We start from the raw sequence: 24,662 nt of genomic DNA, 5'->3' as shown, positions 1-24,662 counted from the left end.
GAGGGCCTCACCACACCTATCCACAGTGGCAGAGGGCTTCCCGGGAATCCTTGCAGCGGCAGAGGTCTCGCTACACCTATCCATAGTGGCAGCAGGCCTTGTTGTGCCTCCCCACAGCTGCTGAGGGCCTCACAGTGCCTCCCTGCAGCTGTGGAGGGCCTCCCCAAGCATCCCCACAGAGGTGGAGGGCCCTGTCGCACCTTTCTGCAGTGGTGGATGGCCTTGCCATGCCTCCCCATGGCGGTGGAGGGCTTTAAAATGTAAGGAAGTAGTAGATTTAATAAAAACATTAAATAAACTTCCCTATAATATATTTAACATACAGTGGTACCTCAGGTTACATACGCTTCAGGTTACATATGCTTCAGGTTACAGACTCCGCTAACCAAGATATAGTGCTTCAGGTTAAGAACTTTGCTTCAGGATGAGAAAAGAAATCGTGCTCTGGCGGCGCGGCAGCAGCAGGAGGCCCCATTAGCTGAAGTGGTGCTTCAGGTTAAGTGCAGACCTCTGGAATGAATTAAGTAAACTACAAATTCCAAACTACAAGAAAGAAGATTCCACCTAAACATTAGGAAGAACTTCCTGACAGTAAGAGCTGTTTGACAGTGGAATTTGCTGCCAAGGAGTGTGGTGGAGTCTCCTTCTTTGGAGGTCTTTAAGCAGAGGCTTGACAACCATATGTCAGGAGTGCTCTGATGGTGTTTCCTGCTTGGCAGGGGGTTAGACTCGATGGCCCTTGTGGTCTCTTCCAACTCTATGATTCTATGATTCTAAGTACTTAACCCAAGGTACCACTGTATTTTCAGCTAATTTAAGTATAGTTCAGGTGATTTCCTAGTCAAATTGCATCTGCCTCCCCACTCAGAGGTCTAAGTGGAATCTGTGCATGCATAGGCCCCACTGAGTTCAACTAAACTTCTACTTTCCTGGGAGTAAGCCCCATTTAATTCAGTAGGGCTTGCTTGTGAGTAGACATGTATTTGCTTGCGCTGCTTACAGACAAACATCTTCTGCACCATTCTCACACAGTACCCAACCTCCCATTTCAGCAGAAGGCAGCCAGTTAAATCTTCTCCCCTCCATTTCCCCCTGACACAGAAGCCCCCTCCCAAAATCCCCCCATCCCACCAATTTATCCTTTTTTATCAAAGGGAGGGAGGGCAAGCAAACAAAGACTTAGTCTCCAATCAACAAACAACCAACCTTCCTTTTTAGTATGGAGGAAAGCTATTTAGGGGGATAACAAAAATAAAAACACTTCCTCTCTTTTTTTCACTGAGGGAAGAAAGAAAGAAAAGTGCTTTCCACTTCTTTGTTTACATTCCCTGTTTACTTTGCTGCTGGATCCTTGATTGTCTAGTCATGGGAGATCTCTCATGGATTGTTAGCAGGTTCTTCATAATTAGCTGAGCTCTGAGAGTTTTTGAGAGCAGGAAGTTCTACTGAAGGAGTTGGTTTGTGTGCTTCTGAGGGGTTAAAATTGGCTGCACCCTAGGGCTTCTACAGTGGAACCTCGAGTTATGGCGGGGATCCATTCCTGAAGCCCCCACAAGCTGAAAAAGATGCAACCCAAAGTGTCGCTTCTGAGCATGTGCAGACGCGATTTAGCACTTTCTGCAAGCTGAGGGTGACGTTAGCCGGAGGCAACATAACCTGAGACTCCACTGTGTTCTTATTTTTCAGTGAGGGGAATGACAACAAAGCAGGGACAGAGGTGACTGTCTTCTTGCTGAAGAAAGTAGCAATAAACATACCAGTAAAGCTGAAAGCCTTTTCATGTTTGTGTGAGGGCTTATCCTCATTTCTTATCAGTTAGGAGGGAGGAGGGAGAGAGCAAACAAAGCCTGCAAACTATCTGCAAACTATGTGTAAGGTACAGTGGCGTAGCGTGGGGGGTGCAGGGGGGGCCGGCCGCACCGGGCGCAACATCTGGGGTTAGGGCAAATCCACGGGTTAGGGGGCGCAAATCCACGGGTTAGGGGGCGCAAATTACTTGCCTTGCCCCGGGTGCTGACAACCCACGCTACGCCACTGGTAAGGTATCCATTCAGCTGAGCTATCCCCCCCCCCAAGCTGTCAAATCTCAACCTTTTGTTCATTGATATATTGCCTTGTTTAAGTACTTATCCACAATGTTACAGTGGTACCTCGGGTTACATATGCTTCAGGTTACAGACACTTCAGGTTACAGACTCCGCTAACCCAGAAATAGTACCTCGTACTTAATTCGGGTTAAGAACTTTGCTTCAGGATGAGAACAGAAATCGTGCTCCGACGGCGCGGCAGCAGCAGGAGGCCCCATTAGCTAAAGTGGTGCCTCAGGTTAAGAACGGACCTCTGGAATGAATTAAGTACTTAGGTACCACTGTATTTCAATACAATCCTACCTTGGTTCTCAAACAGAATCCCTTCCAAAAGTCCGTTGACTTCCAAAAACGTTCAAAAACCAAGGCACAACTTCTGATTGGCTGCAGGAGCTTCCTGCACTCAATCAGAAGTCATGAAAGCAGTGTTGGATGTTCGGATTCCAAAAAAAGTCTGCAAACTGGAACACTCACTTTTGGGTTTGCAGCGTTCGGAAGTCAAAACTTTAGAGTTACAGGGCGTTCGAAAACCAAGGTTTTCAATGGTTTGACGATTTATTGCACAGCCCTAGATGTCTAGTTGAGAAACATTCTTTCCAGTTAGCTATGGTGGTCTTATACTTGACTATATCTTTTAGTACTAATGTGGACTAGTAAAACGGAGGTTCCGGAGACTGCATGTAAAACTGAAATCAAGGAATAGCCAGAACAATCCTGTTCTGGTGTGACCAGTTCTACCTTTCCAGAGCTGGTGCACCAAGCAGACCTTGTCCTCCATGTAAAGCAGAGAGCTTTTAAGCCTAGCTTCCCAGGCCCTGGGAATGTCTCACATGGGCTCTTCAGCCCTTCATGAGATCTCACATAGCCCTGTAAGATCTTGAAAGACCTTCCCAGAACTCTGAAGGTAAGTATGTGAGAGCTTAAAAGCTAGGATGCATAAAGTGCACTTTATGCATCATATCTTTTAAGCTCTCTGCCTTGCATGTGTTTAATTTGTGCAATTGCGTGAGGCTGGCTGCCAAGCGCGCCAATTGCAAGGTGACTGTATACAAATGAATAAGGATTTTGCAGGGACAGTTACTTGGACTTGTAGCAAAGTCACAGATGCAAGAAATAAATTAGTTGAGGGCTCAGCAAGTAGCTGAGAGAATCAATCTCTTCCTTGAGAAAATTCTGAGCTGTATATAGAACTTCCAGGAAAGTAGTCTCTTCAGCAGAATGGATTTGAGCTGTTGACAGTTATTTGCACTAACCTGTCTCCACTCTCACTTTACGTACCCTTCCTGCCCTTTATGTCTCTCCAGACTCCCCCAGGTGCACTGGAATTGTACTTCAAACTGCAGGTCTTAGCACTTGAGCTGTGTCAATCTGAGGTTGCTTACACAGGTCTTTCAGTGTTGTGAATCTACAAAGCTACCCATATTTAAAATTACAGTGGTGCCTCAGGTTACATACGCTTCAGGTTACATACGCTTCAGGTTACAGACTCTGCTAACCCAGAAATAGTGCTTCAGGTTAAGAACTTTGCTTCAGGATGAGAACAGAAATCATGCTCCGGCGGCGCGGCAGCAGCAGGAGGCCTCACTAGCTAAATTGGTGCTTCAGGTTAAGAACAGTTTCAGTTGACACACTTTACTGTTAAGAGGCCCCATTAGCTAAAGTAGTGCTTCAGGTTAAGAACAGTTTCAGGTTAAGTACGGACCTCTGGAACGAATTAAGTACTTAACCCTAGGTACCACTGTAGTGCAGTTATGTCTCTGGCTGCTTCTCTTGTTAACATTAATATGTCTGTTCATCCAAGACTGGAACTTGTATCATTATCCATTCATCACATAGCTTTAAACATTATCCTTTGTTCAAGGTAATGTCATGAAATATATTATTCAAGACTAAAAAACAGCTGAAGATTTCCCTTTTCCTTCTTGAGACATATTTTTCACTGCCCAACAGGGTTTAGCAGCAGTTAAGGAAGGTCAGCCCTCCTCAAAAGTGGCTGATTAATTCCAGAGTACTTTCTAATTACTGCTTCTTTTGAACAACCATTGTCTTGTTAGCATGCTTATTGTCATGCTTAGAGGTCTTGGGAGAGAAGGAAGGAAGGAAGGAAGGAAGGAAGGAAGGAAGGAAGGAAGGAAGGAAATGACCATTATCCAACAAGCTAGGCATGTCTAAAGTTTTGCACAGTGTAAGTCAGTGTAAGTGTCCCTTTAACATTCAGAACTATCTATACGTTTCTTTTTTTAAAAAAGTGTCATATCTGTTTAAACTCAGATTCACAGCTCAGAGTGTGATATACTGGTGCCTTCAAGTGTTCCACTGAATTTCAGCATGCTGACTTTTTTGTTTAAAACAAGCTGGCCTAGATAATGATATTTTTTAATCCCCTTACAGAACTGCTTAAGCCTTGTTAGCTCGACATCTTTTAGCACTTTTCAGATTTGGAAAGCAGCCTGAATTAACAACATTTCTTTTTAGGTTTAAATTGAAAAGGAGGGGTGGACTTTGAGATGTTTTGCATGTTGAGATGTTTTGCATGTTTTGTACCAATGAACCCACATGCTACTGCAAGAGAGGGGTTTCCCTTTTGGACTGCTTGTGTATGATTTATGAGTCATTTGTGCTTGTGTATGATTTATGACATACTCTAGTAGTATGCTCACATAGTAAAATAAAATTAATTTTCTTTATTTTAAGTAAAGTACAAATTAATATGTGGTAAAATATGTTTATATGTTTCAACCTAAATACATTTTGGGGTGGAAAGAACTGTATGATGCAGCTTTATCTTCTCTTTTAAATCTATTTATTGAATATAAATTTTTAAAAAGCAACCACAAAACCCTCTCAAATGGATCTAGCGGCACAAGCAATGCATGTTTACCTGAAAGTAAGTCCCATTATAAGAAGTAGGGCTCACTGCTTAATAAGTGTGCCCAGTATTGCTCGAAATCATCATGTTCAGAATAAGAAATTGAGCGCTTTGCAGAAACAAAGTAACTTGCCCTTCAGAACTCTATTACAGAGTGGTATTCTGTATAGATGACTTCTGATAAATTATTTATTTAGGCTTAGAGTCTGGGAAAATGTTTACCCCTCTTAAGTTTGCTCCATTCTTGTTTAACATTTGGCAAATGTCAGTATGGCTGCTGTCAACACATATATATGAGAAGCTTGACAGTTAATGGGTGAAAACACATTTTCATAGGCCAGGATCCAAAGAAAGGTGATTTGTCATGCTGTATAGTATAAGGGGACACTTCATATAAAATGAAAGTCCAAGCTTCCATTAGGTACATGGAAAAGAAGTTGTCTGGTTCCATAGATCCATACCTTATTTAAGAAAACTTATTAGAGGATCTATCCAACATTAACTGTATCTTCAGAATCTCTTGAAAAATAGTCATAACCATAATTAAATACTCTCTCCAGCTCCTTTTGCATAACTACCACATCACATAACTACATTTCACTATCATCTGCTTAATATCAGCATCAGTTATTATTTGCTCTTGACCAAATCCAAAGTGGCAGATGGCAGACCACTATCTCATACCACTTTAGAAAATCAAATTTGCCAAACCTCCTTTGTGTTTAATTTTCACCCCATTTTATATTTAATATTTATATTTACTCTAATTCATCTTCCAAGAAGATGCAACAACTTTTTGATCATTGTATTCGTTCTGTCAGTATTAATTTATTCTAATACTTAGGGCCATGGTGGGTATGTTTTACTTTATGATTTATGTAGTGATAGAGATTCAGTAGATACCACATTCCAATATAATCAAATATTTTTGTCAAAAGAAAGAGTCTTATAAAGAAAGTTTAATATCAGTCAAAATTCATCTAGGTATATACTAAAACTGTGAAATATCACTAAATCAGCAGTAAGAGATGATGCACTGAGATTTTTATTCACTTTGTAGACCAGGAGATGGAGTGTTTCAACTTGTATTTAGCTTCTCTCAAACCATGATATGTGCAAAGAAAGAATGACTGGAGAAGGCAACTTGGGTATATGAATTCCCAGTTCAACACCACAGGACTCAGGCATGACTGCCTTATTAGAAGAGCTTCTGAGGATTAAGCAAAATCCAGCTGGATACTGTACACAAGGTTCCAATTAGCCCTCTCAAGCTTTATTTATTCATTCATTTTTTAAAGACACATCTATACCACCTTTCAGACTAAAATTCTTCTCCAGGTGGTTCACATAAAATATAACAATAAAATACAATAGACATTGAAAAAAATATCAACAAAGCAATGCCATATTATTTAAACTAGCAGTCTAATATCAAAAGTATACCATAATAGAATCACCATGATCAGACCACAAAGTCAGATCACTCGCAGCAATTAGTTTCTGTGAGTCAAATTAAAAGGTATCGTCTTACCCTTATTGATGATTTAGTGATTTTACTCTTTCCTAAATGGTCCATGGGACTGCTTTAATCCCATGACACTGGTTTTGAACTACTTGAATATGAGTTTGTTATACACAACTGAATGTTGCCAATATTGAATCTTGTATATCTATTCTAATGGGGAAAATATGGAGAAAGGAATTGTTTGGTAGTCCATAACTAGAATGATTTTTTATACTTCTACATATTTGGTAATTTCTTTTGCATTGCTTCCATTAATTCACCAACATTGAATCATGCTGCTCCAAGGTAGGAGGCAGCAGAAAGAGAGGATCTGAAGTTCCTTATGCTGTTCTGGGTCTAATGCAGACATTAGTGACATAGATAGGTAGCCGTGTTGGTCTGCCATAGTCAAAACAAAATAAAAAAATTCCTTCCAGTAGCACCTTAAAGACCAACTAAAGCTCATACCTAGAACTAACTTAGTTGGTCTTTAAGGTGCTATTGGAAGGAATTTTTTTATTTTATTTTTATTAGTGACATAGTTGCACTATCCATCAGTCTCATGTGGTATATATATTTCTCTGCTCCACTTCGTGTTGGCTTTGAATCAGTACATAATCTGATGCAGGTCACATGGTGTCTTCAAATACTGAGGCATGGTTGATGTTCAACATCATCTTTGGATTTGTGTAGAACTCATCACAGCCTTGGGTATATCTTCCAAACTAGCACATAAACAGTAAATCTAATTTACTTGCCTTGCCTTTAGTGTCTTAATTTTTTTTTTTGTCCAGAAGTTCACTATATGTAGAACACTCAAATTGCACTTATGATTTATAACACGGCGTAATAGAACTACAGTTTAGTGTCTTTGGAGATAATCTTTTTGCAGAATCTCAGTTGTCATTTCAGTAACTGATCCAAGCTTGCATGTGTCTGTCTGTATATATGTCATCTATACAGCTGAGTTGAATAAAACATTCCTGAAGCTGGAAATTACTCGGTTCATCTTTCTTTCCATGATCTTTTGCTCTCAGTATAGTATGGTAGGCTGTTTTCAGTTCATTGTGTGAAAGCTGCCAAAAAACCACTTTTCTTTGTTTCAGATGCTACTAGTTTGTGCTAAGCAAGCTGTCTATTGTAAAAAAAAAAAACAAAACAGCAAGCCATTTGTAACTTTCAATCACTGAGTATCTATTATTGGTGACATTATACCTTTAGCACTGTTTAGTGCCCATTCCCCTGCGTCCTTTAGCTCTAACTGTGTGTGGCATGTTGTCACTGTGGGAATAACATTTTAGCACTGTGCCAAATACCTACAAGATCGGCTGTAGTTTTATTTTGTATGGTAATAGAGGCAGCACATAAGCAATGAGAGTTTAGTACAGAAGCAAGGATTTGTAGAATTATTCCATAGGCTGTATTGAGGCATTGCACTTATAAGGGATAATACTTTATACTACAGGATTCTACTTCTTTCATTTAAAAATACACTTCTGTAAAATATCTATAAACAACTTTGCTGAACATACCTAATTTTCAGCGCACCTTCTCTCATCTGGTTACTTGTGATAATAAATAACCATATTGGGATATAAGGCAGGGAAGTTCGTTTGGTTTTCGACCACAAATTAATTTAATTGGTCTGTGTGATCCACGTAGGTTAGGAAAAAAATATGTGTGAACTAGTAACTTCTGTGAACTCACATTCAGGAGTGCAGATATATAGTCCAGGATCCATCCAAAATCCAGGGGCCAATGTAAACCCTCTGGAAGCGGCTGGAGGGAGAAGACATGTCCTTCATTCATTGGATCTCTGCAGCAACCGTCACCAGAGAGTTTATGGCCAAACTGCATGGTGCTCAAGAAGGACAGCTTTCCCATTACCTTAATGATAGGGCTAATGCTGTGCTTGGGACGCGGGTGGCGCTGTGGGTTAAACCACGGAGCCTAGGACTTGCCGATCAGAAGGTCGGCAGTTCAAATCCCCGCAACGGGGTGAGCTTCTGTGGCTCGGTCCCTGCTCCTGCCAACCTAGCAGTTCAAAAGCACATCAGAGTGCAAGTAGATAAATAGGTATCGCTCCAGCGGGAAGGTAAACGGTGTTTCCGTGCGCTGCTCTGGTTTGCCAGAAGCGGCTTAGTCCTGCTGGCCACATGACCCGGAAGCTGTAAGCCGGCTCCCTCGGCCAATAAAGCGAGATGAGCGCCTCAACCCCAGAGTCAGCCACGACTGGACCTAATAATGGTCAGGGGTCCTTTACCTTTAATGCTGTGCTTGCAATGGGGAACCTGGATGTCCTTTGAGTGGACAGGCTGGTCAGGGTTGCTTGCATGGCATGCCACATTGGGTTTAAAAGGGTAAGGGGCAGGTTGAGAAGTAGAGAAACTCAGTGTTTTGTGGTAGAAAAGCAATTCTAGACAGAAGGAGCTAGACAGTCAGAAGCAACTCTTACCCTTTTGTGTCTGAGGCTTTGGGGGAGCTCTATCGTACATTCTGCAAGTGTTGCTGGTGTCAGCAGCGAGTTGAATGCTGTGGCACAGCTTTAGCCAGTAGTCATTGGCATATTGTCTGGCAATCCACTGGGCATCACTCCTTGTCTTTCTCAGTGTAGCAAGTGTCTTTTCACAGGGCACACCCTTGTAGTTCACAAGAACCTTGTGCTTTGCAGTGATAACAGGCTTCATTTCCTTTATGCCAGATTCAAACCAGTCGGGGATCTGTTGCTCTCTTTTGCCAAAGCAGGACATGGCTGTGTTGTAGATTGTCTCTTTGATGTGGTTCCACCTTGCTCTGGCGCTATCTCTAGGGCAGTTCAGTAGAGCTTGTTCAGTGGAATCAGAGAAGCGTTCACAAAGCTCAGATATGACTGATAAAAGTAGTGTGGAAGTTTTCCTCACCTCAGGTCAAAATGCTCACACAAGGTTGGCTGCATTATTTCCAGATAAATGAGCTGTTTAAAACAGAGGTGAAGGAAAGAGGATACGTAGAAAAAGAATCAACATTCCAAAAAGAGATAATAAATAGTGATTACAAAAACCTTTCCAAAATGTATAAATTACTGCTGGAGTGGAATACGAAGGATGAGGAAGTGAAGTCAGTGATGGTACAATGGGCAAGGGATTTAAGGTATAACATTCAAATGGAAGATTGGGAAAAGCTGTGGAGAGTGAATATAAAGTTTACAGCCTGTACATTACTAAAAGAAAATGTAATGAAGATGCAATACAGGTGGTATATGACTCCTGTAAAATTAGCTAAGATGTATAAGATAGACAATAAGTGTTGGAAGTGTAAACTTATGGAGGGGACGTTTTATCATCAATGGTGGGAGTGCAAGAAAGTTAAAAGCTTCTGGGAGGATGTATATAATGAATTGAAAAAGATGCTAGGTTACACTTTTGTTAAAAAGCCAGAAGCTTTTCTACTATGTATTATGGGAAAGGACATCAGGAGAAAGGATTGTAAACTATTCCAGTACGCGGTTACAGCAGCCAGAATTGTGATAGCTCAGAGGTGGAAGCAGGAAGAAATGCCAACAGTTGCAGAGTGGAGAGCAAAATTGACAGAGTATGCTGAGTTGGATAAATTGACAGGGAAATTAAGATACCTAAAAGATCAAAAGTTTATTGAAGATTGGGGGAAATTTGTGGGTTATCTGGAGAATAAATGTTTTCTAAACACAACGCTAGTGGGTTTTAAAGAGGCACTGTAAAGAATTAACAAGTATTGTTCAAATCGAAATAATGTATAAAGGGAGATATGTATGGCAATATGTAAGGATGGAATGTGTTTCAAAGACTCAAATTCGAAGGAATGTCAACGTCGCTGAAGGAAGTCAAAAATGAATGGAAAGTTCTGTATTTCGGATATATTGTATTTAGAATGAAATTAATAAAAAATTTTAAAATGCAAAAAAAAAAAAAAAAAAAGAAGTTTTCCTCACCTCCTGATTTCAAATGCTCTGACAACATTGGTTCTCTGTTTGCTCTCAGGAAGAAGGGTAGATGAATAAAGTTGGTGACATCTCTAATCAAATTAGCATGAGTTTTAGACTATCACTCTGTATGTTGAGTGTCATTTTCAATTTTGATTTAAAAATAATAATAATAAATCACTAACTGTGCATGACCATTAGTGTGCATGTTGTCTTGGAATTATATGGACAAAGACTAAGCTGTCTAATATAGATAACAGAGAAAACAGAGAAGGAAAGAAGGAAGAGGTGAGAGTAGAATCCTGTTTTTTTATGTTTCCTGCTGTCCTTGAAGTCAGTACAATGGTATCCTTGAAGGTGGATTGTAGTTGGAGCTGTTTTGGTGTATTTATTAATATTATAATAAATGTGTTTAAGGTGCCACAAGACTTTGCTGCTTTAAAAAAAATAAATTATAAAATGTTGAGTCATGTATCTTATGTCTGCTGAGAACAATTGTAAAACAAATTAAAGCTGTGCTCATTAAACTTTTTTTTTTAAAAAAATTTCTTTAAAGGTGACAACCCTTGTAAATACAAGTAACAAAGGACCATCTGGTAAAAAGAAAGGTCGATCTAAGAAGGCTCATGTGCTGGCTGCTTCCGTTGAACAAGCTACTCAAAACTTTTTGGAAAAAGGAGAACAGATTGCAAAGGAGAGCCAGGACCTAAAAGATGAACTGGTGGCTGCTGTGGAGGATGTGCGGAAGCAAGGTATGTATCTCTCTCTCTCTCTCCATCTCTCTCCCTGTCTCCCACACCTCCCACCTCTTTGTTAACATCAGATTACAGATGTTTCCTTGATCATGACAATTTCATTAAAACTGCTTATATTGAATGCTGGGTTTATGTATTGTGGAGGTACCATTTAATTTTCACATATATGTGCAAGTACAATTTGATTCAAAATGGCTTTAAGATGGCACTACCTCTTCATGCAAGGTTGTACATTGAAAAATGAACAATTTGAAATGCTCTTGGTAAGAGTGCCTCTTGAAATCATTATTGCAGAAATGTGTTTCATGTGATTCCTCTTCAAAAATTCAACTTTATCATGGGGAAAACCAAAACACTCATTGTACAAGGTGAATTTTCCCCTTGAGTCCATCCTCACAGTTATTTCATGTGACTAATAAGCGAAACAATGCTTGTATGGTGTGATCAGACTTTTTAACTGTTTGGCTTAAATGCAGTTGAAGTACCACGTTTAATGGCAAAATTTGATTGCAAACTTTAAAATAATACAACTATTTTGCTGCATTTTTTGGGTAGACTCTTTGTAATAAAAACAAATTTTTAAAAGTGCCTAACATTGTGTAGGGTACAATGATATCTGTTATATTCTATATGCTGTTGGGTGGGTCCCATGATGGCTGGTGGGGGTGCTGCTGCCATGGTCGCCCTTTCACTCAGCTCCCAGCTGCTGCCCCCGGAATGGCTCCCAGATGCTGACACTGCCTCTGCACTGCCATGGCCAAGGATGAGAGTGAGAGCCTGGAGTCTCCCAGCAAAGGGTTAGGATGGCTCTCCAGTTGGCTGCTGCTTGGTGTCCTATATCACTGGTATGTCTTAAGGATGCTGAAGAGCAAATACTGAAATGTATCACAAGTACATACAGTAAACAATATGTCTTCCTATCCAATGAGAATAAAATATGGACACTAATGTTCTCTCACAGCCTCTTGCAGAAAACTCCACTTGTTCTTCTCCATGGGTTTGGAGGAGGTGTTGGACTTTGGGCACTGAACTGTGAAGATCATTGCGAAAACAGGACTGTGTATGCATTTGATCTCTTGGGATTTGGACGCAGTAGTAGGTCACACTTTGACACAGATGCAGAAGTAACAGAAAATCAATTTGTAGAAGAATGGAGGAGGGAAATGGGATTGGACAGAATGATTTTACTTGGACACAACCTGAGTGGATTCCTGGCAGCTGCTTACTCACAGTAAAACATCTTATGTTAGTGGAGCCACGGGGTTTCCTGGGGAGGCCCTCCTGTGCTGAACATGAGAGGCGCATTCCAATTTGGAGCAGTTTTGAGTCTATTTAATCCATTGTCTGGTCTCAGAATAGTGGTGCCCTTTGGACAGAGCCTTGTACAGTGCATTAGGCCTGACTTCAAGAGAAAGTACTCGTCCATGTTTGATGATGACATGGTCACTGAATATATCTACCACTGTAATGAGCAATAATCAAGTTTTGAAATGGCTTTCAAAAACGTGGCAGTTATATATGGATGGGCAAAAAGACCAGTGCTTCAGCAGATTGTCCATATGCACCAATGCATTCCTAGCACTGTGATTACGGAGCATGATCATACATAGATGACAATTCTGGGACCACCGTCCAGCCTCTGTGACCAAATTTGTATGTGAAAACAATAGCTATCCTTGGTGCAGGTTATTATGTGTATGCTAATCAACCTTCAACTAGACTTCAACCAGAAAATAAAAGAGACCTGAAGTTCTGTGGACTGACATGAGTTCTGTTCTTTGGACAAACCAGTCACAAATGCAATTCAAAGCAAGACTTTGCTGTATATGATAAAAAAAATTAAGGGAAACAGAAGTTTAACAAGCAAACACAAATTTGTTTGCACCACTTATTTCAAAATGTTTGCACACTTTCAACCTTGCTATGTCTTTTTCTGGAATTTTTCAGGGTTGGGGAGAGAAAACTTCGTACATTTTAGCTGGATGCTGTTCTTTATATATTTAGATAAGGTGTTTGTCTCTCTCTATACTATATTAAACACAACATTTAAAACTGGATTTTAAAATTTTGCTTTGGAGAATCTAGAGCTTTTAAAATTGTGCTCTACACACCTCAAGTTTCAACATTCTTAATAAAATACACTATACAGTATACTATATCTAGCTGTCTGTCTCTGTGTTAGTTGTTAAATATATTACATAGAATAGTCAAAGCGGCACCTTTTAGAGAACTACTTCTCCATTGTCATAAATATATGCAAATTATGCAGACCTGTTTTTCAGGCAGAATATAAAATTATTTTTATCAGACAACTAATTGTGTGGAATTTCAGTCTAAAGTGAGATGCACAAAGGTTTTTCATGAATCTTTTTCAATTTGTCAAAAGCACCTCCAGTGGAGATAGTGAAAGTGTGTGCCCATTAAGTTTGTGTGGGTTGTATAAGGAAATGTTTGTTCTTCATCTATAGCAATTTTGATTAGGTTGGTGGAATCGTTAATATTTGGGGGAGTAATTCCTTTGTTGTCAGTTTCTGGAGAGAGTTGTGAGAAAAGAGATAAATAATGGCAGCTTGGTACATAAGGTTGCTAGTGACTTTCCATGGGAAACATTTTGCATTCATTGACTTTGATTATGGGTATCTTGTCTGGTGGCAGCATCATTAACCACTTGTCAGTTTCCACTATTGCAAATCCCATTAACTAAAGATACTGTCTCCTAGGCTTGAGTTGGGAGGGGGATATGATGCTCTGGCAGCATGATACTCCTGCTAAAAACAGCACCTCCTTTCTTCCCTAGTATCATGTAATGCCCTTTATGGCGTGGCCATGTTTTCAGTCAACATTATGTAGCCTTTTGGTCACCACAACTTGGAAATGAAAGATGTGTAATAATTAAGAGGTTGGAGGAGCATCTAGCCAACAAGCAAAAGCTAGGAAACATACATAAATTTTGTAAACTTCTCCTTTCTAGTTGTCTTTTTCTATAAACAAAAAGTTTATATGTTTGCAAAATTTATGTATGATGGGAAAAGAGAACTCTCTCCCTCCCCATATTACTAGAACTGAATTTCAGCCAACAGAAAGTATATGCGGTAGCCAGCGAAGTAGTACCATGAGTGCAATGATTTCTGTTTGTGCAGTGGAACTTCCTTCTCCTCTCCCCATGCACCTCACATCCTCCTCACATCTGCTCTGGGTGGTTGGTGGGGGGGGACCACAAATTGCAGATCTGGGGCATGGGTGCAATAAGGAGAGAGCGGGGAAGTTGGGTTGCACAGCTTGAAATCATTGTGTTTATGGAACTACTTTGTTGGATTCCAACCTGTGTCTTCATAAAATGCATAATTCAATGAAATTTGCTACCAAAATGTGCTTGCCAGAGTGGCACCCATAGGTGCCATTGTGCTTGCTGCTACCTCTACGGCACCCAAATATCTCTTCCTGACTAGCCTGCTTTAAGTTGGTTCATTTGGACCAGTATAAAATCCTAAATAAGACGCCTTATTAAACTTGGCTGCATCATCATTAAGACCAGTGTTGATGTATCCATAACCATTCATCATATTTTATTGTGGGAAATATTCATAACCTGTTCTAAGTATTTGCCATAAGTTCCAATTGTTATTCAGGTTTGCCAGTTCTCGTTCTGTGAAATATTGTGCACTAAATGTCACTCTATGCAAATATTCTATTGTTAGTCCTCTCAGACTCTCTCTAAATCCATTAATTATCTTTCAGCTCTCAGAAAGTGGAGATTGTGAAAGGCATTACATTACCTGTTCCAGGATGATACAAAGCACTTGTGATAAATGAATAGACATTGTGTGGGATCTTAGAGGTGAGGGAGATATGTTCAATTTACCTTTCTCAAGAACACAGAACTGTTTTCCATTTGATAAACAGACTTTAAAAGCCAAAGCTGCCTTTTCTCAATTCATCATCTACTGCTTTAAATTAAAGTAATCAGTCTGTTTGAGTGCAAATTTTTGTGCTAACTAAATTCTGAAACATTTCCACAGTGATTTACTTCCTTGTGTGATTCACTGTAGTTCAAGGTACTTCTTGCCTTTTTGCTGAATTTCTTCATGGGCACATGCCATAAAAGGTAAAGGTAAAGGGACCCCTGACCATTAGGTCCAGTCATGACCGACTCTGGGGTTGCGGCGCTCATCTCGCTTTATTGGCTGAGGGAGCCAACGTACAGCTTCCGGGTCATGTAGCCAGCATGACTAAGTCACTTCTGGTGAACCAGAGCAGTGCACGGAAACGCCATTTACCTTCCCGCCGGAGCGGTACCTATTTATCTACTTGCACTTTGACGTGCTTTTGAACTGCTAGGTTGGTAGGAGAAGGGACCGAGCAATGGGACCTCACCCCGTCGCGGGGATTCGAACCGCCGACCTTCTGATCGGCAAGTCCTAGGCTCTGTGGTTTAACTCACGGTGCCACCCAGTAATTTCTAATCTAATGGGTGGAATATCTCCTTCCCAAGAACTGCATTCCTGTGGGGAGCAGGGCTTTTTCCAGCCAGAGCTCAGCTCCAGCACCTCCCAGGTGGATGCCATTGTCGTTCTAAGAGAACAAGGAAGAGGTTCATGATGAGTTCCAGCACCTTTTTCTAGAAAAATAGCACTGATGGGGGCAATGAGTTTTGGGGGCACATCAGTCTGCAACCCCTATGCGTCCTCACCCACATAAGAACATTCTCTAGTCTCATAGCTGTCCATGGAGCTGCAGGTTAATTCTGTGTCCAGGGCATCTGTCTACCAGCTCCATCTGGTATTCAGGCTGAGACCCTACCTGCCCGCATACTGTCTGGCCAGAGTGGTGCATGCTCTGGTTATCTCCTGCTTGGACTACTGCAATGTGCTCTACGTAGGGCTACCTTTGAAGGTGACCCGGAAACTACAACTAATCCAGAATACAGCAATGAGACTGGTGACTGGGAGTGGTCTCCAAGACCATATAATACCAGTCCTGAAAGACCTACATTGTCTCCCAGGACGTTTCCGAGCACAGTTCAAAGTGTTGGTGCTGACTTTTAAAGCCCAAAATGGCCTCGGCCCTGTATACCTGAAGGAGTGTCTCTACCCGCATCGTTCAGCCTGGACACTGAGGTCCAGCACCGAGGGCCTTCTGGCAGTTCCCACCTGAGAGAAGTGAGGTTACAGGCAACCAGGAAAAGGGCCTTCTCAGTAGTGGCACCCGCCCTGTGGAACGCCCTCCCATCAGATGTCAAGGAAATAAACAACTATCTGACTTTTAGAAGACATCTGAAGGCAGCCCTGTTTAGGGAAGTTTTAAATGTTTGATTCTATTTTTAATATTTTGGGGGGGAGCTGCCCAGAGTGGCTGGGGAAACCCAGCCAGATAGGCAGGGTATAAATAATAAATTGTTGTTGTTGTTGTTGTTATCTGTCTCCATTCATTTTCTTTCTCACTCACTGTCACTTTCATCCAGCCTAGGGTGGCTCTCACCTTCAGCCCTTCCCTTCCTCTCCAAATTGCAGGTGCAGGTGGCCTGAACTTGATCAGGACCCTGGTGTGGGGGCAGAGAAGCTTTGATTCTTTGCCTTAGTCAGGTGAACCATTTTCTGCCCAGTGCTGCACAAGTCCCATTGATCAGTTGATTGTTGGGACTTGCAAAGTCCTGTGAAGGAGGCTATGGGGCTTTCAAACACCCCTTTGGCCCATCAACATCTTTACCTGCTTCATGCCCGATGTCAGTTATAGGGCAGTTGGCTGTGGCTTGACCAAAATGACCTCATGGGCCAATGGGGAGGTCTGGTGGATCTAATTAGGCACACAGGCTGGTGATTCTAAACCTTGACCCACACAATTTACATGCTTAAATGCTAGAAATGAGATGTATTCCAAACATTGTCAAGTTTGTTAAGCTATTAAGTATTTATGATATACATTAGCACTTGATTATGTCTGAGTGCCTAAGTGTTAATGCTTATATAATTAACATTGGCTGGGTCTGTATCAGGCAGTGCTGAGGAGCTCGTACTAATGACTCACTGATTATGGGATGGTATTTATATTGAAATGTACTGTGTCAAGAATTCCTGGCCTTTAGAGAGGGGATGGTAAGATGTATGGACAACTTTGCCTCTAGTGCACTGGCGTTTTATATTTGTTCACATGAATTGTTTAAATCAGGGGTAGGAAAATGTTGATATACTCCAATTTCCATCTGTCCCAGCCAGTATAGGATGATGGGACTTGTAGTCCAACAACATCTGAAGGACACCAGCTGACCTACCCCTGGTTTAAGCCTTAGCCATTCATTGAATATCTCATTTATTTCACTAGCACTACTTTGGAGTTTTCTCTCTTTCTCATAAAAAAATTTTGGCACGTGGGAAGAAAATATTGAATAACAGGAAATTTGTTGTTTAATTATAATTGGAATTCTAATTAGACAGCACAGAGTGGAATAAGGATTGGGGCGAGCAATGTAAGATTTGTATACCCAAATCATGTGTTTTCCATATCATTTTCCTACTGGTATTAGTGGGATTTGCAGTGTACAATCCTAAACTAAGCATATTAATTCAAAAAGAAAATCATTCAGATTTAAATGGATTTTGTTCCGTATTAATTATGTATTTGATTGCTGCCTTAAACACAACTGTGCATTTGTCCTTTGGATTAAAATAGGGCTGGTAGATTTGTTTTTGTCTTTCTCTTTATACTGCCTTTTTCCCCTTCATCTAAAAAAACCCCTACATTGCTCTCCTCACAATGTTAACTTTACTTTGAGGAAGCAGAAGGGACATAACTCTATTAGTTTACACAGTATTATTCCCTTTATGCCTCTGGACCATCTTAGATTGCGTTAAAAGTGACATTGATTTATTGATTGTGGACTACATGTGCTGGGTTTTCCCACCAGAATAACTGACCTATGTGCTCTATCCAACCTTGTTCTCTAGGGACACTTTGCTTTCATTCATATTCTGCAAGGAAATACCATGGGTTGTTTCCGTCTCTTTCAAGTGAGAACATGTCGAACATTATCGCTTTATGATCCCATAAGTTCTTCCTCATTTTCAGATGTGCTTTCTTTCTAAAGCTTTCAAACATAGCACAAATAGAACAGACAGGACCCCCTGCCTGCCTTTAGGAGGTGATAACATTTTTATAGCTATTGCGCTAGGAAGCTATCAAATCTCCACACTATTAAAAAAAATGTTTTGTCATTGAGAGCAAATAATGAGCTTGGGCTGGAAAGTTTGTTTTTTAGTTTAATATAACATCTATGGATTTTCTTCTTGTCTAGTAGGGGTATTATCCTTTATCTTAGTTTTTCCACTGTGCTACAGAATTAGGTAGACAGTTTAAGGTATCTTCCCTGCCAACCTTTGTTTGGAAGCCACCTTCTTCCTCCCAGTTTCTTCAAGGAGTAATGGCATATGTAAAAATAATAATGAGTATAAAGTGTTCCGTTATCACTATTTTGGTAGCGTTCTATTCTTCAAGCATTTATGCATTATGCATCTCTTGATAAGAGAAGGTTATCCATTTTGCATTAACATAAACTGCCACAGAATTCTGATTTTTATCAGTAGCAAAATGTCAAATATTAAAATTTTACCAGAAATCAAGACTAGGTCAGTGCTTGTTACAGCTCATTGTGTTTTCTTTTAATCTAACACCCCCTGTTTTTTGCCTTGATAAACAAGAAAATGGATGTACCTTTCTTACAAGCTGACAGGTTTGCTTGTTTATTTTTTAAACAAATGATTATTTCTTTGTAGCGAGACTCCAAAACGTGGACCTTGTCTTTCTTGAAGTTTCCATCTCCTTTTGTCTCAACAACCCCATTTGTTTCTTTTCCTTTGAAAATTTTATTTCTTGAAGTACGCCATGCTTGCTGCTGCCACACTAATTATGCCACCTTCTGATTTATTTAGAAGTAGGCTCTACCTAGGGACGCGGGTGGCGCTGTGGTCTAAACCACAGAGCCTAGGGCTTGCCGATAAGAAGGTCAGCGGTTTGAATCCCCGCGACGGGGTGAGCGCCCGTTGTTTGGTCCCAGCTCCTGCCCACCTAGCAGTTCGAAAGCACATCAAGTGCAAGTAGATAAATAGGTACCACTCTGGCAGGAAGGTAAACGGCATTTCTGTGCACTGCTCTGGTTTGCCAGAAGCAGCTTAGTCATGCTGGCCACATGAACCGAAAGCTGTCTGTAGACAAATGCCGGTTCCCTTGGCCTATAGAGCAAGATGAGCGTGCAACCCCCGAGTCGTCTGCGACTGGACCTAACGGTCAGGGGTACCTTTACCTTTACCTTTAGGCTCTACCTACACATGCTACCTCCCAAACTGCAGATGCATGAAACTTTCAATCCCCCCCCCTACGAGGGTATCTGCACCTCACTGAACACTTGCTCCACACTGGGGACAATTTTGAGGTCTATCCAACTTTTGGCATTATTGTTCTCCTTTCAGAGCATGGGTTGGATATGATGCACAGTGAGCCCGCCACTTATGCAACAATTCGGTTCTAGGGATCCATGCACAAGGGCAAACTTGCTTAAGGCCAGGAACTCCGAAACTGCCCCCATCCCATGACTAGCCCCACCTGTCTGTAGCAGACTTTGCCCTCTGCTTCACTTACTGGACTCTGGGAAAGTCATGTGAGGGCCTTGGAGTACATCCTTTCCAAAGGCTGGTAAGCAAGGCAGAGGGCTCAAAAAGCTATTTCCATGGCGGGCAACTTGGTGGGGAGCTAAAAAGGGTAAATGGGACCTTAGAAAAAAGCTTTATTCAAAAGTAAAGGCAATGCCTTCCTTACCAGCCTCTGGGAAGGAGGTGTGAAAGCTTTGTGAGCTTCCCAGAGCTGGGTAAGTCAGGCAGAGGCCTTAAATAGCTCTTTCTGTGGCTCTTTCCATTGACCCACCAGGCCATATTGGGTGAATCTTAATTTGCAGTCACAGCTTAAAGTTTCAATCACCTGATGCCATATGACATCATGTCACATGACATCAGGTGACTGACAGGTAGACAACCCCATCGGCCTAACCAAGCGGCCTTCAGAGAGTTGGCCACTTCGGGTCTAGGTAGTTGTGCATTATGGGGTAGCGGCGGCTGCTGGCCTTGTGAAAAGTATGTAATTGAGATTTTGGCACATGACTACTGTTGCCCAATAGCCAAAGAAGTGCTGCACCGAGACAGGAACACAATCTGTTGTTCTGACCTAGGAAGTGATTACTGCTCCTCTGTAGAGGTTGCCAACAGGTGTTCTGGCAAATCTAGATAGCGAAACTGCATATTGAACTGCAGCCAGGATGAAAGAGCAATTGCTATTGTGCCTAGGATACAGTTGTGGCATATTATATTCCTCTACAAAATGGGATCTATAATCTGCCTTAAGTAGCAGTGTAAAAGCAATACTCTAAGCAGTATAATAAGAATCTGCCTTGTACAGGATGTTCAAGTGTGTGTACATTTTGCTATTGTGAAAAAGCTCCCATTATATTCATGTCACATTTAAGGTTAGCACATTTATGTATCTATTTCAATCTTAGTACATGAAGTCAATACACTTGATTCAACTTCATTACGCTGCAGTTCGTCTCTCTCTCTCTCTCTCTCTCTCTCTCTCCCCCCCCCCCCCAAATTTTGCTGACACCCTTACAGGATTGCATGCCATTAGTGCCTCAAGCTATTTTATTATAAGATTTGCCAATAAACAACCTATTTTTTAAATTGAATTTCCTTTCCAGACATTGGATTTTGGTGTGAGAATTGTTCTAATGCTGCTTCTTTATTTAATAAGAAAAAAATACAGTTTGTGGAAGGACTGGTAAAGATTGTATTGGAAGTGCATGCCTGACTAATGAAAGATAATAAAATGCCACACCTCATGCCTATATTCTTCTTAAAAAATAAATAAATAAAATAAATCAGATAAGTTTGTTTGTCTCAGGCCAAGCTTCCAGCATTTTTTTTTTATACTGTTACTGTTGACAATCTATGGAATATTGTACCACACCAGGGGTTTTATCATCCACACCAGGGGTTTTATCTGCAGTACTAAGATTCCTTTGAAGGGCATGTGGGGGAGGATGAGAACATCTGTTCAGATAACTGGTATTAGACTTTTGTCCCTCTTTTACCCTTTTGATTCAATAGGGTCAAAAGGTCTTCCTCTGCCAGTCTGTTCCTGAGAGGGCAGGGCTCCTCCTTCTCACGGAGAAGCACACAAGTTTGGCCCTGTCTGCAGACGCCAGGAGATAGATGGCAAAAGGCCTGCAGGAGACTTGGAGAACAGAAATTCATGCTAAATAATTCCATTTTGTCATACTTGGGAGATGGGAAGTCTTTACTTGAGTGGTTCCTCCCATTGTTCCCAGAGTGGAGTATAAATAATAAATGAAAAATCTTCTTCTTCTTCTTCTTCTTCTTCTTCTTCTTCTTCTTCTTCTTCTTCTTCTTCTTCTTCTGGCTGGCCCTTGTCAGGTGACGATATTCTTCTGTGCTGATGTGTTAATATTTCAGACACGGCCATGCACCGTGTCCATGATAAGGCGTGTCTTCTTGTACAATAACTTGTATGTAGCGATTTCAAATAACTTACATGTAGCAATGAATTATCTAATAGTGAGCCACTTGCCTGAAGTTGCCTGTTTTTTGCAATCATAAATAATCCTTCAAGGCTCACACTGTCAGAGGTTATGCAGCTGTCCCGAGTAAGGACTTTTTCTATATGGTGACAATTCCCCAGAGAGCCATCAAGTAATACGGGGGGTGACCATTTTGTGCAAAGGTTCCATTCCTGGCCCCCATCACACATCAGCAGAGCGCACATAAGCCCGTCCCACCCTGCCCCTCATTCTGTCCTCTTCCAGGTCCAAAAGGACCCACACAATGGTGGTCACACATCAGTTGGACATGTACAAAATGCCTGTACCCTAGTCTAGCCTTTCAGACAGCAGGGTCAATATGGTTCAATTTTTAGCCTGGGTTTTTAATAAGCAATAATTTGGATGGTTTTAACTGCTTTGAATGTTTTATTGTATTCATTCATTTGTAATGATACAGCTGTGTTTTAATGTTATTTTACCTGGCTCTTTTTTATTCTTGGAAACAGTAATTTTGGATTCAAAAGTTGCATACAGATCTCAATAATAATTGAAGATCCATTGCTAATGCTTTGTGAGTTGCATCCGTTATTGAAATGCTACTTCTAGGTAGGGCTTTTCCCTCCCAGAGGGTACTTAAGGGTGTGCAGTTCCAGCACCTCTTTTGTTGTTAAAAAGTGTGGGACTTACTTTAACAACTTCATGGTGAGTAACAGCACCTCTTTTTTGTTGTAAGCATTACATTTTTTAACTGTAACAACTTCATGATGAGTACCGGCACCTATTTTTCTAGAGAAAAAAGCACCGCTTCTAAGAATAGTGGGAGTTATGAAATGCAGAAAATGATTATACTTCTTGCTATACTTTGCCTCTTGTTGCTTAAAGTTTGCAAGTTTTCAGTCACAAGGGACCATTCATATGAAGAGGATTAAAGGTCATTGGAATGAATTTCTGGTTTACATAAACTTATTTACAGCTCGGAGGAACGCGTGTGGCGCTGTGGTCTAAACCACTGAGCCTAGGGCTTGCCGATCAGAAGGTCAGCGGTTCGAATCCCCATGATGGGGTGAGCACCCGTTGCTCGGTCCCAGCTCCTGCCAACCTAGCAGTTCGAAAGTGCCCCCCAAAGTGCAAGTAGATAAATAGGTACCGCTCTGGCAGGAAGGTAAACGGCGTTTCTGTGGAGCTGCTCTGGTTTCTCCAGAAGCGGCTTAGTCATGCTGGCCACATGACCCAGAAAAACTGTCTGTGGACAAACGTCGGTTCCCTTGGCCAGTAAAGCGAGATGAGCTCTGCAACCCCAGAGTCGTTCGTGACTGGACTTAACTGTCAGGGGTCCTTTACCTTTTTTTGTTCACAGCTCAGTCTGATGTGCTGAAGTTTAGAGCTACGGTCTGCTGGTATATGTATTTTAGAATTTATACTTTGTGTGAGCTGGAGAGGTGTGCCGACAGCTAGAATGTTTTAACTTGGAACTGGGACAGGATGGCTTTGAGTACTGACCCTCAGTTCTCATATAAACAGAATCTAAGTGAAATAATGTGTTTGTCCTAGGATGCAGTCTTTGAATAAATGTTGGTGTTTGTACATTTATTAAGTTTAAAACTCTTCCTGTCATCTGGACACTGTCTTCTAGCAATTGGTTGTGATCAGATGATAAACTGATTTATTATGATTTATTATGAGGAGGAAGAAGTGAGAAAACAAACAAAGCAGAAGATGGGATGATAAAGGAGACAGACCAAAAATATATATATAGTCATGATTTTTTTCTTGTAACTATGTCTGCTGTTTCAGGCTGAGGCTAATCCTGTTTATTTTGTTCAATATATGGTTTTTAAAATAAAATAAAGGGAGCAGTACATACCAGTATCATGTAAATTGTAACATAGCTAAATATAGGCATGGTACATAGGCATAATGAAGAATGGGATTAATGTAATGGCTAAGGCTTAACCGAACAAAATTGTGCTGTTAACGGCAAGGTGACATTTGTGAGGTGCTGTACATCAGGTTGATAGTTTTGTGGCCTGAAAGATCGTCAAGTTCTGCATTCTCCTCCAGCTTCCCCTGGGGAAGACTGTAGTTACGATAATTAAAATCTATACATTTAATGGCCTGTGCATTATGTGAAGCTGTGGGTGATTGGATCTAAAAATGTTTCACAGCCTTAGGAAAATCCAATATGCTATATAATCTTTAACTGACATTGATGTTGATTTTGTGGTCCTGACGCAACTCAGTCATTACTAGCTTTTTAATACATAATGGTACATCAGCCATTGTGAAAAGGAAAAGCAAAAAAAATTGATATGGCTCTAAAGTGTTGCCTGGGACAAATAGATGGAAGCTATTTAAAGTAAGTTAATGATGCAGCTTAGCATTTAGAAAGTTAGAGTGGGAGTGTGAATCATTGTCAGAAGAATTGCTAATCACTGTTATTTAAAGTAGTGGTGCACCTTGAGCTTCATTAAATATAAAGTGTTGGTAACGTTTGGAGCTATTATACCTGACAATCGTGGGTGGATGTCTTTTCTCTCTCCCCTGTCCCCAATCCTGCAGTCTTTTCTGTTGTAAGGCAGGAATATTGCCAGCATACGGGCATCCTTCAGTATAGGAAACAAATTATTGTGCTCCCTAAGGCTACCAGCATGAGTTTGACCAAACTGCGGGAGGCAGTGGAGGACAGGAGTGCCTAGCGTGCTCTGATCCATGGGGTCACGAAGAGTCGGACACGACTAAACGACTAAACAACAAAAAAGGCATCCTGGCAGCAAATATTTATGTCCTTAGCAGAAAGGCATGGGGTTGGGGGGGGGGGAGGGTGTGAACAAGTAAAGAGAACAGAAAAATACCACATTGGAACCCAGCTTGCATTGGACTCCATGGGAAAGCAAAGTGATGTAGAGAATAGAG

The 24,662-nt window shown here is 41.0% G+C and overlaps 1 protein-coding gene, 1 long non-coding RNA gene and 1 pseudogene across 6 annotated transcripts in view; 2 read left to right on the top strand and 1 right to left on the bottom strand.

Annotated features, from left to right (window-relative positions):
- CTNNA2 (catenin alpha 2) overlaps positions 1-24,662 on the top strand; it is a 536,832-nt gene that overhangs the window by 90,110 nt on the left and 422,060 nt on the right. For all 3 annotated transcript variants that reach the window (XM_081876762.1, XM_081876760.1, XM_081876761.1), the window contains exon 3: positions 10,954-11,149. In XM_081876762.1, coding sequence (XP_081732888.1) covers positions 10,954-11,149 — 196 coding nt within the window. The remainder of the gene's footprint in view (positions 1-10,953; positions 11,150-24,662) is intronic.
- LOC309350438 overlaps positions 1-24,662 on the bottom strand; it is a 48,891-nt gene that overhangs the window by 13,003 nt on the left and 11,226 nt on the right. The window lies entirely within an intron of this gene.
- On the top strand, positions 11,889-13,219 carry LOC309350279 (1-acylglycerol-3-phosphate O-acyltransferase ABHD5 pseudogene; annotated as a pseudogene). Its single transcript has one exon. The product of its transcript is annotated as a 1-acylglycerol-3-phosphate O-acyltransferase ABHD5 pseudogene (transcript).

The sequence above is a fragment of the Podarcis erhardii genome (assembly GCF_964252035.2).
Source record: "Podarcis erhardii genome assembly, chromosome: 9".
Classification (NCBI taxonomy): domain Eukaryota; kingdom Metazoa; phylum Chordata; class Lepidosauria; order Squamata; family Lacertidae; genus Podarcis; species Podarcis erhardii.
Note: the sequence above shows the minus strand (reverse complement) of the source record. Positions and strands in the feature narration are given on the sequence as shown.